This window comes from Nymphaea colorata, chromosome 4, assembly GCF_008831285.2.
Source record: "Nymphaea colorata isolate Beijing-Zhang1983 chromosome 4, ASM883128v2, whole genome shotgun sequence".
Classification (NCBI taxonomy): domain Eukaryota; kingdom Viridiplantae; phylum Streptophyta; class Magnoliopsida; order Nymphaeales; family Nymphaeaceae; genus Nymphaea; species Nymphaea colorata.
In genome coordinates, this window is record NC_045141.1 from 1,460,044 (window position 1) to 1,473,630 (window position 13,587).

The 13,587-nt window shown below is 36.7% G+C and overlaps 1 protein-coding gene across 2 annotated transcripts in view; it reads left to right on the forward strand.

Annotated features, from left to right (window-relative positions):
• Nucleotides 1-6,375: 6,375 nt before the first annotated feature.
• LOC116253549 (serine/threonine-protein phosphatase 2A 65 kDa regulatory subunit A beta isoform-like) overlaps nucleotides 6,376-13,587 on the forward strand; it is a 44,459-nt gene continuing 37,247 nt past the window's right edge. The window contains exons 1-4 of one of the 2 annotated variants that reach the window (XM_031628409.2): nucleotides 6,376-6,736; nucleotides 7,597-8,081; nucleotides 10,025-10,271; nucleotides 13,179-13,291. In XM_031628409.2, the coding sequence (XP_031484269.1) occupies nucleotides 7,689-8,081; nucleotides 10,025-10,271; nucleotides 13,179-13,291 (753 nt within the window). In that variant the 5' untranslated portion in view covers nucleotides 6,376-6,736; nucleotides 7,597-7,688. The remainder of the gene's footprint in view (nucleotides 6,737-7,596; nucleotides 8,082-10,024; nucleotides 10,272-13,178; nucleotides 13,292-13,587) is intronic. The other variant, XM_031628408.2, reaches the window with a different exon arrangement.

Sequence of the window (13,587 nt, forward strand, 5' to 3'; positions counted from 1 at the left end):
TGATCTTCTAAATTCAAGTGAGCTAGACTGGAATCATGATTTTAAATCCTTGATTCTCGATCCAACCTTATGAGAATCGAGCTAGGGTTTAGAATCTAATGTTTCAAAATCTATAATTCGAGAATCTAATCTAACATCTAATATTTTGTTTTGAAATCCAAGATCCAAGATTCATGCAAAACTGAGATCAAAAATCCGATTCTTGAGATCTAGATCTTTTGGGTTTAATAGCATGATTGAGGACGGTCTAAGGTTTATAATCAAACCCAATATTCTTTTGAATCATGGTCTAGGATTTAAATGGTTAAAGGCTAGGCTAGTCAAAGTGGTTAAGTTTGGTGGTTTGACTAGTTTGAACCTAGCTAGGACAAACATCCTAGGATACCTTGGGTAGATCCTAGCTAGATATTTTGAGAGGACATACCTTAAAGATATTATTTTATGATCACAGTCTAATGTAGAATCAGCTAGTCAAAACCGGTTTGGGTTTTAGGTCATGTGCTCCAAGACTTGTCTAGACTAGGTCTTAGAAGACTATTCTAGGTTTAGACTCCATTCCTGCATGATCTATGATTTTTGAAATCAATTGAAAAAGGATTTTTTTGAAACCATTTGAGAAATAGCTATGATTCTCAAAATGATCCTATGTGCAGACTAGGCTAAGTCTGTGTTCACATACTAGGTCTAATGCCATAGGGCATGCTATTAGGCTAACCTAATCTAGTTTCAGACAATGGTGCATATGGTGAGAGGTGTGTTGAGTGCACATTGAAAATATTTGTGCAATGCATCTCTAATAGAGGTATCATGAATTAAAAGAACTAATTAAACAAAAGCATGGAGTTAAAGCGGGAGAAAGGGATGAAAGGATCATACCTGACCCCTCTGCCTTAGCCTAGGGATACTAATTTAAATCTATCCTAACAAAATAAATAAACTAAATGACAACATTTCTAAAGAAAATAAATAAAACTAGGAACTAAGCAAAAAATAAACTAAACTAACCATGCTAAAAGCAAAAAGAAAAACTAATACATGCAGGAAAGAAAAGAAAATCAAGAAAAGCACTAAATTACAAGCAGGAAAGAACCTTGAGACCTGACTGAGCCTACTCTCATGACCTCTACACCAAGCCTGGTTGAGTTTTAATGCAGCTCTAACCAAAACCTAGACCAAAGACTCAAAGAAAGTAATTTAATTTGAGCCAAGCTTTGTGAGTACCTCATTGGAATTTTAGCCAAAGTTATGAATCTTTAAGCAACTCTAAGGTGTGGAGAGAGAGGGGGCATGATCCCCTTTTATAGGAGGAGAGGTAGATCTCATTTGAGGAGATCGACATAGGACTCTCTCTCTCTCTCTCTCTCTCTCTCTCTCTCTCGCTCTCTCTCTCTCTCTCTCTTGTCAGCAGCACAAAACTTTATTCTAAAATGTTTTTTCAGTGAAAAAAGTGTTCACTATGTTCTTGTCCATGATCTGAATTTGATTCTATGGAAAGCCTTGCATGCACAAAAAAATGCTGATTGATTTTTTATAAAGACTTTGGATTGACATAAGGCGTGGAGAATGAACAATGCATGAATATAGAGCAAAGAAAACACCTATTAAGAGCATAGTTTGGAACAAGCATATCAGAGACATACATAGACCAATTCAGTTTATCTACACTAACTCGCTCAATAAAGAATTTTGCCCGATTCATGATGTATTGTTTGAATATAATGTGCATTATGCTCAATGTCGATCATGGATCTAGGTTTGACACTAGGACCTAGATCCAGGTCTTGATGTGAAGAAGATTCTAGAAGATGGATTTGGATATGATACACAAATCTGGATCATGATTTGATATTGAAATATGAGAATTGAAGTAATGGAACTGGATCTATGAAGATAGATCACATATTTAAGATTTGGATATGAGATCTAGATATGGAAACTGGACATGAGATTTGGATATGAAATCCCTAATTGACATCTGAAAATGATGTGAACATGGACTTAGCTCATCCTAGGTTAGGTGGGTTCAGGCTTGATCACTTGTATTGGACTTGGCCTAGTTCAATTTTGAAAGTGGGCTCAAACCTGGGCTGGGCGCAAGTTCACTAGGCTCAGGCTAGATGTTGTTTCCAAAAACCCTAGTTCAGTAAGAATTTTGAGGTGGGTTGAGCCTAGGCTCGAGCCTAGGCTCGAGCCTACTGGGTTCATGTGAACATGTATAAAATGCTACCTTAGGTTCACGGGGCTCTTAAGCAAGGTGTCACGAAAATTATGCATAATTATGGTGAATGACCAAAATACCCTTAACATTGCAATCAAAATTGATGGATCATGTGGGTGAGTTGACCACACTGAGACATGCATAGGGTAAAAAGAAAGCATCTTGCGAAATTTGTTTGAAAATGACTTCGTTTGCCCCTTTGAAATAAAAAGAAACAAATTTTATAGATATCAAAGTAATGCTTTCCTAAACCCTGGGCAAGGTCAAAAAGGAAACTTTTGATTTGAGCTATGTTCATTCAGTCAAAGTTAGAAATACTCTCTTGAAGAGTTATTGATCACAACCATGTGAAGAAATCAAGAAATCGACACATGGATTGATCAGAATTCAGCTTGAAAAATTTAGCAACACTGAAACTAAGTGTCTAGAACTAGACAAACCTTAGTGAATTTGTAAAACGGAAATTGAGCTCAAACCTGGATGATTGAATTGAAATCAAAGGCTGGAATACTTAGATTGGACGTTGAAGAATATGATTTTAGCTTAGCACGTCCTTACATGACCTAGATTGTGATAATTTTAGCTCGGACATGCTACAGTTGTTCAGAGAGTGTCACTCTAGTTTTAGGACAAAGCTCTCGAACTCAAATCTAGATTTTCAAAACTGGAAGTAACTGATGAAATACTCTATATACATTGTGTACAGCTCATGTTTAACTCGGTTCAACTTGACATGGTCTTGGTGTTCCAAAATTGACAAGTAACATGGTCTTATTGAGTTGACCTAGCTAGAGTGAACAAACTTTGAGATAACTCTAATGACTCATGAAGTTTTGTAAAGCTGAGGAATGACCTAATTGGATAAATGTTAGGCAGTTCTCGGAGATTTGGTGAAAATCCCTACTTTTCGGGTTAGGGAGATAGGATGCACATGCAAAATGGTCATTTTTAGGGCAATAGTGACCTATGTGAACCAGGTCTAGACACTTAATGCTGATGTAAAATGTACTTTCTTGGCTCAGTGTTGCCATTTGTTCTTGGTTTTTAAAACCCATTTTAGAAATCTACTGGTGATGGATAAAATGTTCATTTGAACTCATAAAAATTTTGGATGTTCCACAAATGCCCGTCTTTTCTACTCAGTGGGAATGTCATTGCTTTTGGCAAAGATAGAACACCAATCTTGGAATTGATCTTGAAACCGGACTTTCTAGAAGAAAATCCTTTTAAGATGTAAAAAAAAATGCCCTAGTATGAATGTTGGGGTGATGTTTGTGATTTGCTAATGGTATGCCAGAGAAATTCTTGTGAAATGCTTGTAAAATTTGATAAAAGAATCTTTTGTTTGTACTTCTTGCATCTTGTCGAGACTTGTATGATTTCATTCACTTTAAGACAAAGCCTTTTAGCCAATGTTTTGAAATTCACTAAAACAATTGTTCTTTCATTTCCCAATGATAAGTCAAGATGAATTGCTCTTTATGTCATAGGGTTTCTTAATATAAGATTTGTCACTATCCTAACTCCTTTTGTAATCGCACTAATCTCAGATTTTTTTATCAGAGAAACTTTGACTTGGGAAACCTTGCTTTTTCAGGCAGACATTTTTTGCTTGTTTTGATTTTTTTTTTTGAATTTGGTTGTTTTTTTCTTTTTTCATTCTTGTTCTTGCTTTCTTGATTTGTTAGGATGACCTTCGATTGTAGGGAAAATACCTCACCATCACACAACTACTACAAGGCTCCATCATTTGATGTTCATGCGGCTTTGTAATGTGTAATGTCATGTCTATCGGGCTTTCTACTAATCCCTTGTAACGAGTTTTGAGACAATAGGCCCCACATCGGTTGGCCATACACACAAGTACATGTTTCAGACCTTGCAGATTGTGTGCATACAAAAAATCTTTGCTTTATGAAATATAATTGTATGGTGCAATTAAATTAAGAGGACCATGCCAATGCCCATGAAATGCACGGTTTACATTTAATTTCCATCTATAGTTCGGACAATGCCCAAGAGAAGCCTGCTTTTCCTTATAGGTGGGCATCTAATTGAGTGCCAAACCATGATCACAATCTTGTGCCTCAGCAAATCCTAGATCCACCACCATCCTTTTATTTATATTAGGAAAAGCCAAAATTTTTCATGCTTTTATATTTTGAAACAATGTTGTATATCATAAGTAGAAATTTGAACATTCAAATTATATTTAAATTTGAAGCCAGGGTTAATGAAGGTCAATTAATACATAAATCAAGCTCAATCAAAAACCAAAACCTAACTATGATGCAATGCACACCATGCAATGACAATGAAATTCATAGAAACTAAAGAAAAGAAATCTGAGTTATCTTGCGGTCGGCTCAAGAAAACGAATGCTCTCGAACTTAATCTACAACACCACCATTCCGTGGAACTCATTGAAGTATCCGCTTTGCACCAGTCTCCGTGAAGAGGCTACGGTCTTGGGCCAAGAGAAAAGGATATGAGACAAGGGGGTCTCCTTCTTTAAGGTGGGAAAATAAATCGCTCCAAAGGCCTTCAGGATCTATTGGTTGAATCTTCCCCTCAAGGTTGGGATGCAAGAGTCAAAGCTCCCAAGCCTCTATTTATAAAAAAAATCTAAGCACTAGGTCAAATATTACAAAAATGGTGAGAAATACCCCTTTAAACCCTAGGTATTACCAAGACTAACTTGTTCAGATTCCAAAATAAAAATCATGATTTTGGGTTGTTGGGATATGGATCCCAAGTTGAGGATAGAATTTGGGGTAGAATTGAAGAGAATTTTTTTTTAAATGGTGGGATTTTGTTTTCACCGTTTCTATCCTAACTCACCCGTTTTACCTCTGTTTTTGCTTAAATTTGTAACAAAGTTCATGGAGACCAATTGGAACATATTCACGGGAATTTAAAATTTAAAAAAATGTCAAAGCTTACGTTAGAAAAATGTTAAGAAAACATGCATCTTATGCATTATAGGTGGCCGTTCTTTTACTGATGATTGCCAGATTGTCCGACTTTATGACCATACTGCACTTGTTATGTGCCTCAGTTTCCGTCAGTTTTTTACTCTCCACAATCCGTTCGTTAGTGGTAGTCACTGACTGCACTTCCCTTAGTGGCTGTTATTTTGCTTCTCACACAAGCTGGTTTTCAAGCAGTCACGGCCCCAGTGGCCATTACTATTATTTCAAGCTGCATCTCAGCGTCTTCTATGGGATTCCTCATAACAGTATCTTTTCCCATCATTCCTTGCAAAGTGTCATGCACTAACGATGAACTCTTTGCTAATCATCACCTTCTTTCATGAAGAGTGAGTTGCGTGCGCCACTGGGTGCACACATGACATAAACGCGAAAAAGACAAAAAAGGTGGGAGGTGGGGTTGTCTGGAAATTATTTAAAAAAAATGTCCTTTTTAATCTTTTAATTCTGGTTTTTTTTTTTACTTTACAAAAGTTTTATTTTTCTATTAAGTAGGGGTATTTTGGTCATTAAGCATACTAACGCACAAAAAAGTCGTGCAGTAATAGCCAGCGCATATAACCAGCTCCCTCTTTCATTTGAGCGGTGGGCAATCTTTGTTGTTCAGCCTTAACAAAACCATATCATATCAGCCGGGTGAGGTTACCAATAAAAAAAAATGCTAAGATACCAGCAACCTACGTAGGCACATTCTAGGGAGGCGAAAGGCTCGTTGCTTCAACATAACTTTCCTTTCCCTCTATCCTTTCCACCTGTTTTCGTCCATCCAAACATAGCCTTAAAAGCTTCTTGCGTTGAGTGCCTATTACCTGTCTCCATTTTCCATCCACACTAAGACCTTACCAAGCCGGAAAGGCTATCAGTGCTCTCTCTATTATCTAACCTCATACACTCAAAGCCTGTTTGGATAAAGAGAAAAGAAAGGAAAGGGCAATCCTTGGTTTCGTTGACGTGAGCAACTGAATTGATCTGAACTGAACTGAACTGAACTGACTGAGGCGCAGGAAGATGAAAGGGGCGGTTGGGTTCGTGGACGAGTGACTCAAAAATCGGTGAGATGAAATACCACTTCGCTGAGGGGAGGGTCAAATGGGTCCAACAAAAGCACAAAAGGGAGGTCCAACGAGATCTGGTTCATTGGTTGGGTCGTGGCAGGCACCCAACGTGTTATATCCGTCGCTCGGCATGCACGAAGGCCCATCTACCATCGAACCAGTGCCCCAAGACAAATTCAGAAAATAGCTAAGAAGTTGAAAATGGCAAAACCATAAAGAGCGTCGTAAACTTCTCTCGCTTCTCCTTTTATTTTCTCGAGAACTCTTTTCTCGAGAGCTCGGGGAGGGAGGGGGTGGAGTTCTTCTGTCGCTTTTTCCTTGCCCTCCCCTTTTCTCCATGTCAATCTGTCGGACAAAGCCCTCTACTTTCTATCCGGAACCCTAATTCACTAGAGCCCCCTTCGGTTGGGTTGCCACGAAGCCCTGCTCGTTCTCGTATCAGTTCCGTTCGTCGTCTTCGCGATTCTGGGGAGGTATGCCTTCTATTCGATCGTCATCTCTTTCTCTCCCTCTCTGTTTCTGGTGTTTAGGCTTCCTGGTGTTTTGACTAAGCGGAAAATGATCAATTCTGGAATTTGGCTGGTCTCTGTGGGTAATTTGATGTGGAATCGTCTACGCATCGGGGTGATCTATGTTTTTGTTTGATCCATTTTGGCAAATGTTAAGTAGTTTGTCTTCCTCGTCGTTTAAGGTTTCTTCACGGGACAGCGCTCTACAGGTTGCTTGTTGTTTAGAATTCCCTTCTTCTCCCTGCTTCCTTTCCTTTTTGATGCTTCTTCTGGAGATTGGACTTATACTAACGTTTGTGTGCTACACTGCTTAATGCTGGAGTATTTTTAGTGCTTGACCTGGGTGCGGTTTGTTTTCTATATGCATTCTGGATATTGTAATATTTATATATGATCAACCAGGTGGGCCGAGGGAATTTGTCCTAGGGAAGTGGTTGATATGCTTGCTTTATTTGGCGAGTGCCCCTTGTCCAGATGTTGTACGCTAGAAGTTGCCCAAACGAATAATGCGTCGTTGAAATGCCAATGTTATATGCTTTGCTTTGATATCTGTTACTGTATCATGATCTTGATTAGCACAAAAAAACCCTCCATGCTGTCAAACGCTTACTTAGCAAGTTCGCTTATTGGAGTTGGACCGATAGATGGATTTGACGATCTTGGTTTTCTTTTTCTGGTTGCATAAAATGTGCAATTCTTTCTTTAACATAGATTAGGGCATTGAAATATCATTTCTGCTTCTTATGAATCTGGTGCTTAATTCAAAGAGTGGCAGAAGATAACAATTGAATGTTTTTTTTATTTTTTATTTTTATGCCGCCCAGGGACATTCTTGTCAGTGGTTACTCATTGTTTCCTGGTGATTTGAAGAAAATATGTTGTTTGTTTCTGCTGCTAGGTAATTTGCGAGTATATCATGGCTATGATAGACGAGCCTCTTTATCCAATAGCCATATTGATAGATGAGTTAAAAAATGAGGATATTCAGTTGCGTTTAAACTCCATCAGAAGGTTGTCTACGATTGCACGAGCTCTAGGTGAGGAAAGAACTAGGAAGGAGTTGCTTCCTTTCCTGAGTGAGAACAATGACGATGATGATGAGGTGCTTCTTGCAATGGCGGAAGAGTTGGGGGTGTTTATTCCTTATGTGGGTGGTGTAGAATATGCTCATATTCTGCTCCCACCTTTGGAAACTCTGTGTACTGTTGAGGAAACATGTGTCCGAGACAAGGCTGTGGAGTCATTATGTCGAATTGGTTCTCAGATGAGGGAAAGTGATCTGGTCGATTGGTTTATTCCAATGGTGAAGGTAGTATTTCGTTATACTTGCTTTTGGGCTTCCTAAAGTTGATATATCTGTTTCAGTTAGTCAGTTGTTAACTTATTTTCAGTGATCCTTTTATATAGTGCGTGAATGTTATTTCTTTTGCATAAACATATACTGGATAAAAATCTTGTTTGCATGTTTTCTTGTTTCTGTTTGGTTGTATTTGATTCTATTTGATAAGTACTTGAAAAATGGTTCATATTTCAGCAAAACAGTTTGATTTATTATCAGTTAGTAATGCTCCATGATATATAAATTGCCTTTAGCAGACATTAACAGTTTAACATGGACTATTCCTTCCTGAATGGAATTTGAAATGTCATAGTAGTTTTTGTAGATCAGTTAACTCAAACCAGCAGATCTATGTAAATTTAAAAGTAAAATGCTTTCTTTATGTACCAAGTTGTTCATAATAGGTGGTTAGTTCTAAAGTTTCTTCATTACATCCAAAGAATTTGTGAAGAAGTGGGAAATAAGGCCAGGAGCTTGTTTAGATTGGTTAGTAATTTTTCCCATTTTGGCATAGGATAAATTACCGAGGTTTATGCTCACAAACTAGTTACTACAGAAATAATCCAAAAATTCATTTAGATACCCACCCTCTTTATGGAAAAATGACTTGGTACCCTCTTTTGGATCTTTTGAGAATGGTAGACCATAGTTACAAACAGGGGCGGAGCCAGGATTTTTCTTAGGGGCGGGCCGACAGTCCAACCTCTAGATCTGGGTAGGGCCAAATTGAATTCAACTCTAAAAAATACATTGCGTACTTAAAAAATTATATTTTTTTTAATGTAAAATATTTTTTTTTCATTTGCCAGGGTGGGGCCATGGCCTAGGTGGGGCCCCTCTTCCCTCCGCCCCTGGTTACAAATAACGTTTCGGAGTTTTAAACCGTGAGGTTTTTCTCAGGTATAATACGGCGAGTTTGAAAAAAAGGGGGAAAATAATTGCAGAAAGCAATTTGCAATTGATAATGCTGCCTCATTTTCTTAGGAAATAATTGCAGAAGCAATTTGCAATTGTTTTCTATAGCAAATTCTAAGTTTTGTTGTTTTACTAAATTTCTGAAAAATTCCAAGATTTGATCGTGAAGTTTACGCTTCACTTCGTCTCTCTTCGCGCTTCACCGGCTTGGTGGTTTGCTTTGCCTCATCGCATTTAAGAGCATTGTTGCTCATTGTCCTATTTAACTAAGCTTGGCAATAACAAGATGTTGAAATATTATACAATAGATCTAAGAAAATCTAAGTGGAGAGTAATTTGGATAGGAAGGTGGATAGGATGTACTAAATGTATGAGTCACATGATAATGTAAATGTGCTGTACGTGTTATGATTTTCTTTTTGTGTATTTGTTTCAAATGGGGTAGCAATTTACTTTTTCTTAGAAAAAAATTAGAAAAACATGCCCAACTGTTGGGCAATTAACAAATGGCCACCCAACTTTTCATGCATAACAAATAGGTACTGAAGTTTTTCCTGTAACTTTTAAATCACCACTTCCAAATAAAAAACATAAAATTAGGGAGCTAACATACAAAATTACCTCTCTTGAAGAAAAATATCTAAAAAAATAGAAAAATAGGTTTGACCCTCATTGTCTAGTGAGCAGTTACCTCATTGGTTGGCAAAGGTTGATGATGACTTTTGTTGAACAGCGATAGGCTGATCTACCTAAACCACCTCTCTAATTTCATGTTTTTCATTTGGAGGCAGTGATTTGAGATTATGGGAAAACTTGAGCACCTTTTGTTGGGCATGAAAAGTTGGGTGCTCGTTTGTTATTTGCCCAAATGGTGGGTGGCTTTTTATAAAATTTTCCTTTTTTTAATTTCAAATTTGGCCTTTCAGTTGATCTACAATAGTTTGTCTTGGTTGATAAATTTTTTACTTTTAACATTTGTTCTGCAACATTCTTTTCAGAGATTAGCAGCTGGTGAGTGGTTTACTGCACGTGTTTCATCATGTGGGTTATTTCATATTGCTTACCCAAGTGCATCAGAAATGCTCAAGGCAGAGCTAAGATCTATATATAGCCAGTTGTGTCAAGATGACATGCCCATGGTTAGAAGATCTGCTGCATCAAATTTGGGAAAATATGCTGCTACTGTTGAGTCTAGCCACTTGAAGACAGATATAATGTCAATTTTTGAGGACCTAACACATGATGGTATGATCGGTCTTGTTACAAGCTACAAATTTTCTTTTCTTTTTTCTTGAAAAGGCAAACTGGATTAGGAGATCCGTACCAGCTACAACGTCAGACCTTGCAGAAGTCTTCCCTAGGAAGAAGCTAATCTAGATTTATAGATCCGCACTGATCACAGTCAGTAGTGCATGAAGATTTAAGTTCCAAACCAAGCACTTGCATTCTACTTAGTGTTGGACTGATGGAAAGATTTGCTAACAGTTATAGATTAATAGATCATGATGTGAAATGGTTTTGCAAACTACTGTAGTATTGTTGACACTTTCTTAATGTCTTTGTTGGGAATAGGGCTTAAGAATCCTTTTTGAATGAGGCAGTATTCTTCTCAAAATTGTCTTAGTCTATTTATGTTTTTTTTTATGAGATTATGTAGGAACTATGAAAGGAACATTGTCTTAATGATGTGATGATATCAATTTTGTTTCTTGGAATTAAAAATATATAATTATTGCCGTACCGCCGTTCCAAGTTTGGCAAAAACACCGTACCCATACTCGCTTCCCCGTACCTATGTGACATAGATTTTTCATGGTACGATCTTCATTTACGACAACATATATGTACTGTCCTTGAAGGTTTTAAAAGCCACTGACTTTGGACTTGACTTGGAGTAAATTGACTTGTCAATTGTCGGGCCGACTCAGTCACTTGGCCTGGTTTTGATTACTTTTTTTTTTCTTTTTGGAATAAAGTATATTTTTATATGGTATAAAATAGTGTTTTTGATTCATGATCAGACTGATATATTGCACATAACATGAATAATAATGAATATGCATATACAAATAGAAATTTTAGTAATGTATTTACTAATTATGTAATATATATCTATATATGTGTATGTATATATTATATATATATATATATATATATATATATATATAATACATCTATATATCTATAGGTTCTATACCTGTCAATGTCACAGATATTGTGAGATTTTTGAAAATGCCATGACATTCACGAGAAAAAGTAAGATGAAAATATTTTCCCGAAAGCCAAAAAATACATAAGAAAAACCTTGCTGATATTTTCCTGAAAGCGATTTGATAAAACCATTGTCACAAATATCGTTCTTGGGTTTTTAATGGCTAAGTTGTATTTTTCGGGAAAATCTCGGGAGAAACTTGGGAAATTTAAAAAAAAATAAAAAATTAGGTTCAAATGAAATAAATGAGAAACTAACAGATAAACATAAATAAAACTATATAACAGTGATAAAAGGAATGTTTTAGTGATAATAAAAATGATGAAAATAATTTAGTTTAGGTTTATATTTGAATCCATGATAATATCAATGCTAAAAAATAGAAAAATGAAAAAATCACGAAAAATAAATATTTTTTCCCGATTTTTTCTTTTTCTTTTTTTTTCCCTTTTTCTTATTTTTGGCGTTAATATCGCGATATTTTCGTATGATCTACAAGCATACTTATATAACATGAAAACCTAGATCATATCCATAAATAACTCGGTTAACCCACCTTTTGACTTTCCCAAAACTTGGATGACTCAGCCTGGTTATCCCATGACTTGGCTGATTCTTGACAAATTCCTTGCTTTTCCTTTTTTTGGTTGAGGACTGAATTACCGAGTCAACTAGGGTGACTCCACTGTGTTTTTACTTTTTAAACGTTCCTATCCTTCATGCAGGAAAAAGTGTAGCCTTACTCTCCCATTTGCTTTAACCACATCCATGACATAAGCATTAGATTTTCTTAGACCAGAAAACAGTTAGGAAATAAAGGAATATTTGTGCTACATCCTCTCAGCAATCACCTTGCATACATATGTAAGTTATTTCATGTGTTCAGGCTGGCGAAGCCTGGGTCAAGGACGTCTGATTGGATCACTATCTGCTTGAGGAGTCAAGTGTATATCTTTCTTGTTCATGTTATATTCATTGAGCTACTATATAATGACATTGAGGTTCCATTTTCTTTATTTGATTTTATTAATAGATTCCATTCATGTGTAAAAACTTCCCTGTGGTTGAACTTCACATGCCAGGAAATCTGTTGACGCTAGATGACAATTTATTCCTTGCCTAGCCTGTCAGGATCTCAGTTACTTCTCTCTCTCTTTTTCACATGCTCATACTTTTTCAAACCTTAGGTTTTTTCTCCTTGGATCGTGCAAACCATGTGTATCTTCAAATTCTAGATGTTGGCAGTTGGTTAGCCAATGCTGGAAGTATGTTTTCTGGCCATCCGAGTATGCAGGTTGTTTTATATGTTCAAGGCTTCAAGCTCAAGAAGCCTGAGTCAGAACCATCTCACGGGGCCACTGTGTTCTGCTTCATAAGTGTGGTTGTTCCTCACTCATGTTATTTTCGTAGGGCTAATTTATTATGATGCCCAATTTTGCAGCATTTTCTGGTTGATATTATGAATAGTTTCAAATTTCGATAAAAATGGATTCCTTCCATTCATGGACAAAGTTGTTTTGATAAGTTTCTTAGCAGAGGTCTATTAAGATTCGATGGCGATTTATCCCATTGCCTAGCCTGTTAGGATCCTAGTAATACCATACTGCTCTCTTTCTCTGTCCCTCACATGTTCACAGTCCATGTGTCCTGAAATTTATTGCTCAACAGATATTGATTATTCAATGCTGGAAATGGCTACTTGAATTTTTTTGCCTTTATTTTGATCTTGAATGTTGTCATGAGCTGATCTGAAATTGTCATGTTTGCTAGGAGACTTGGATGAACAATTTTACTGAGTCATTTGCGCAAAATACCACAAACGTAGTGTTTCAAATTATCTACTTTGTACTTGTTCTCTCTGTGTGCTGTTATTGGAATCTCAACCGTGTAAGGCATTCTCTTGTCTCATGGAATCATTTCCATTGTACATGGTATTTCAGATCAAGATTCTGTTCGCTTATTGGCTGTTGAGGGATGTGCGGCACTAGGAAAGTTGTTAGAGCCTCAAGATTGTGTAGCTCATATACTTCCTGTAATTGTTAATTTTTCCCAGGTATGTGGAGAGGAAAACATGCTTATGTGATTTATTCTATTACCTTTTTTCCTTTTGCAGTGTTTTGGTTTTTCAATTAATGCTGTATGAAAATCTGAAAAATGGAAAGTTTTTTTCAATGAACATGTTTCTTATTTAAAAAATACCGTGTTAAGTTCTGAAAATTGGAAGTTGGACACAAGTTGGTTAACCCTTAAAAGGTACTAGCTTGGTCTGGTTGGTCTAAGGCATCGTATGTATGTGTCTGCGCGTGTGGGTGGTTTTTTCTCACTGGATTTGTCGAACTGTTATAACTT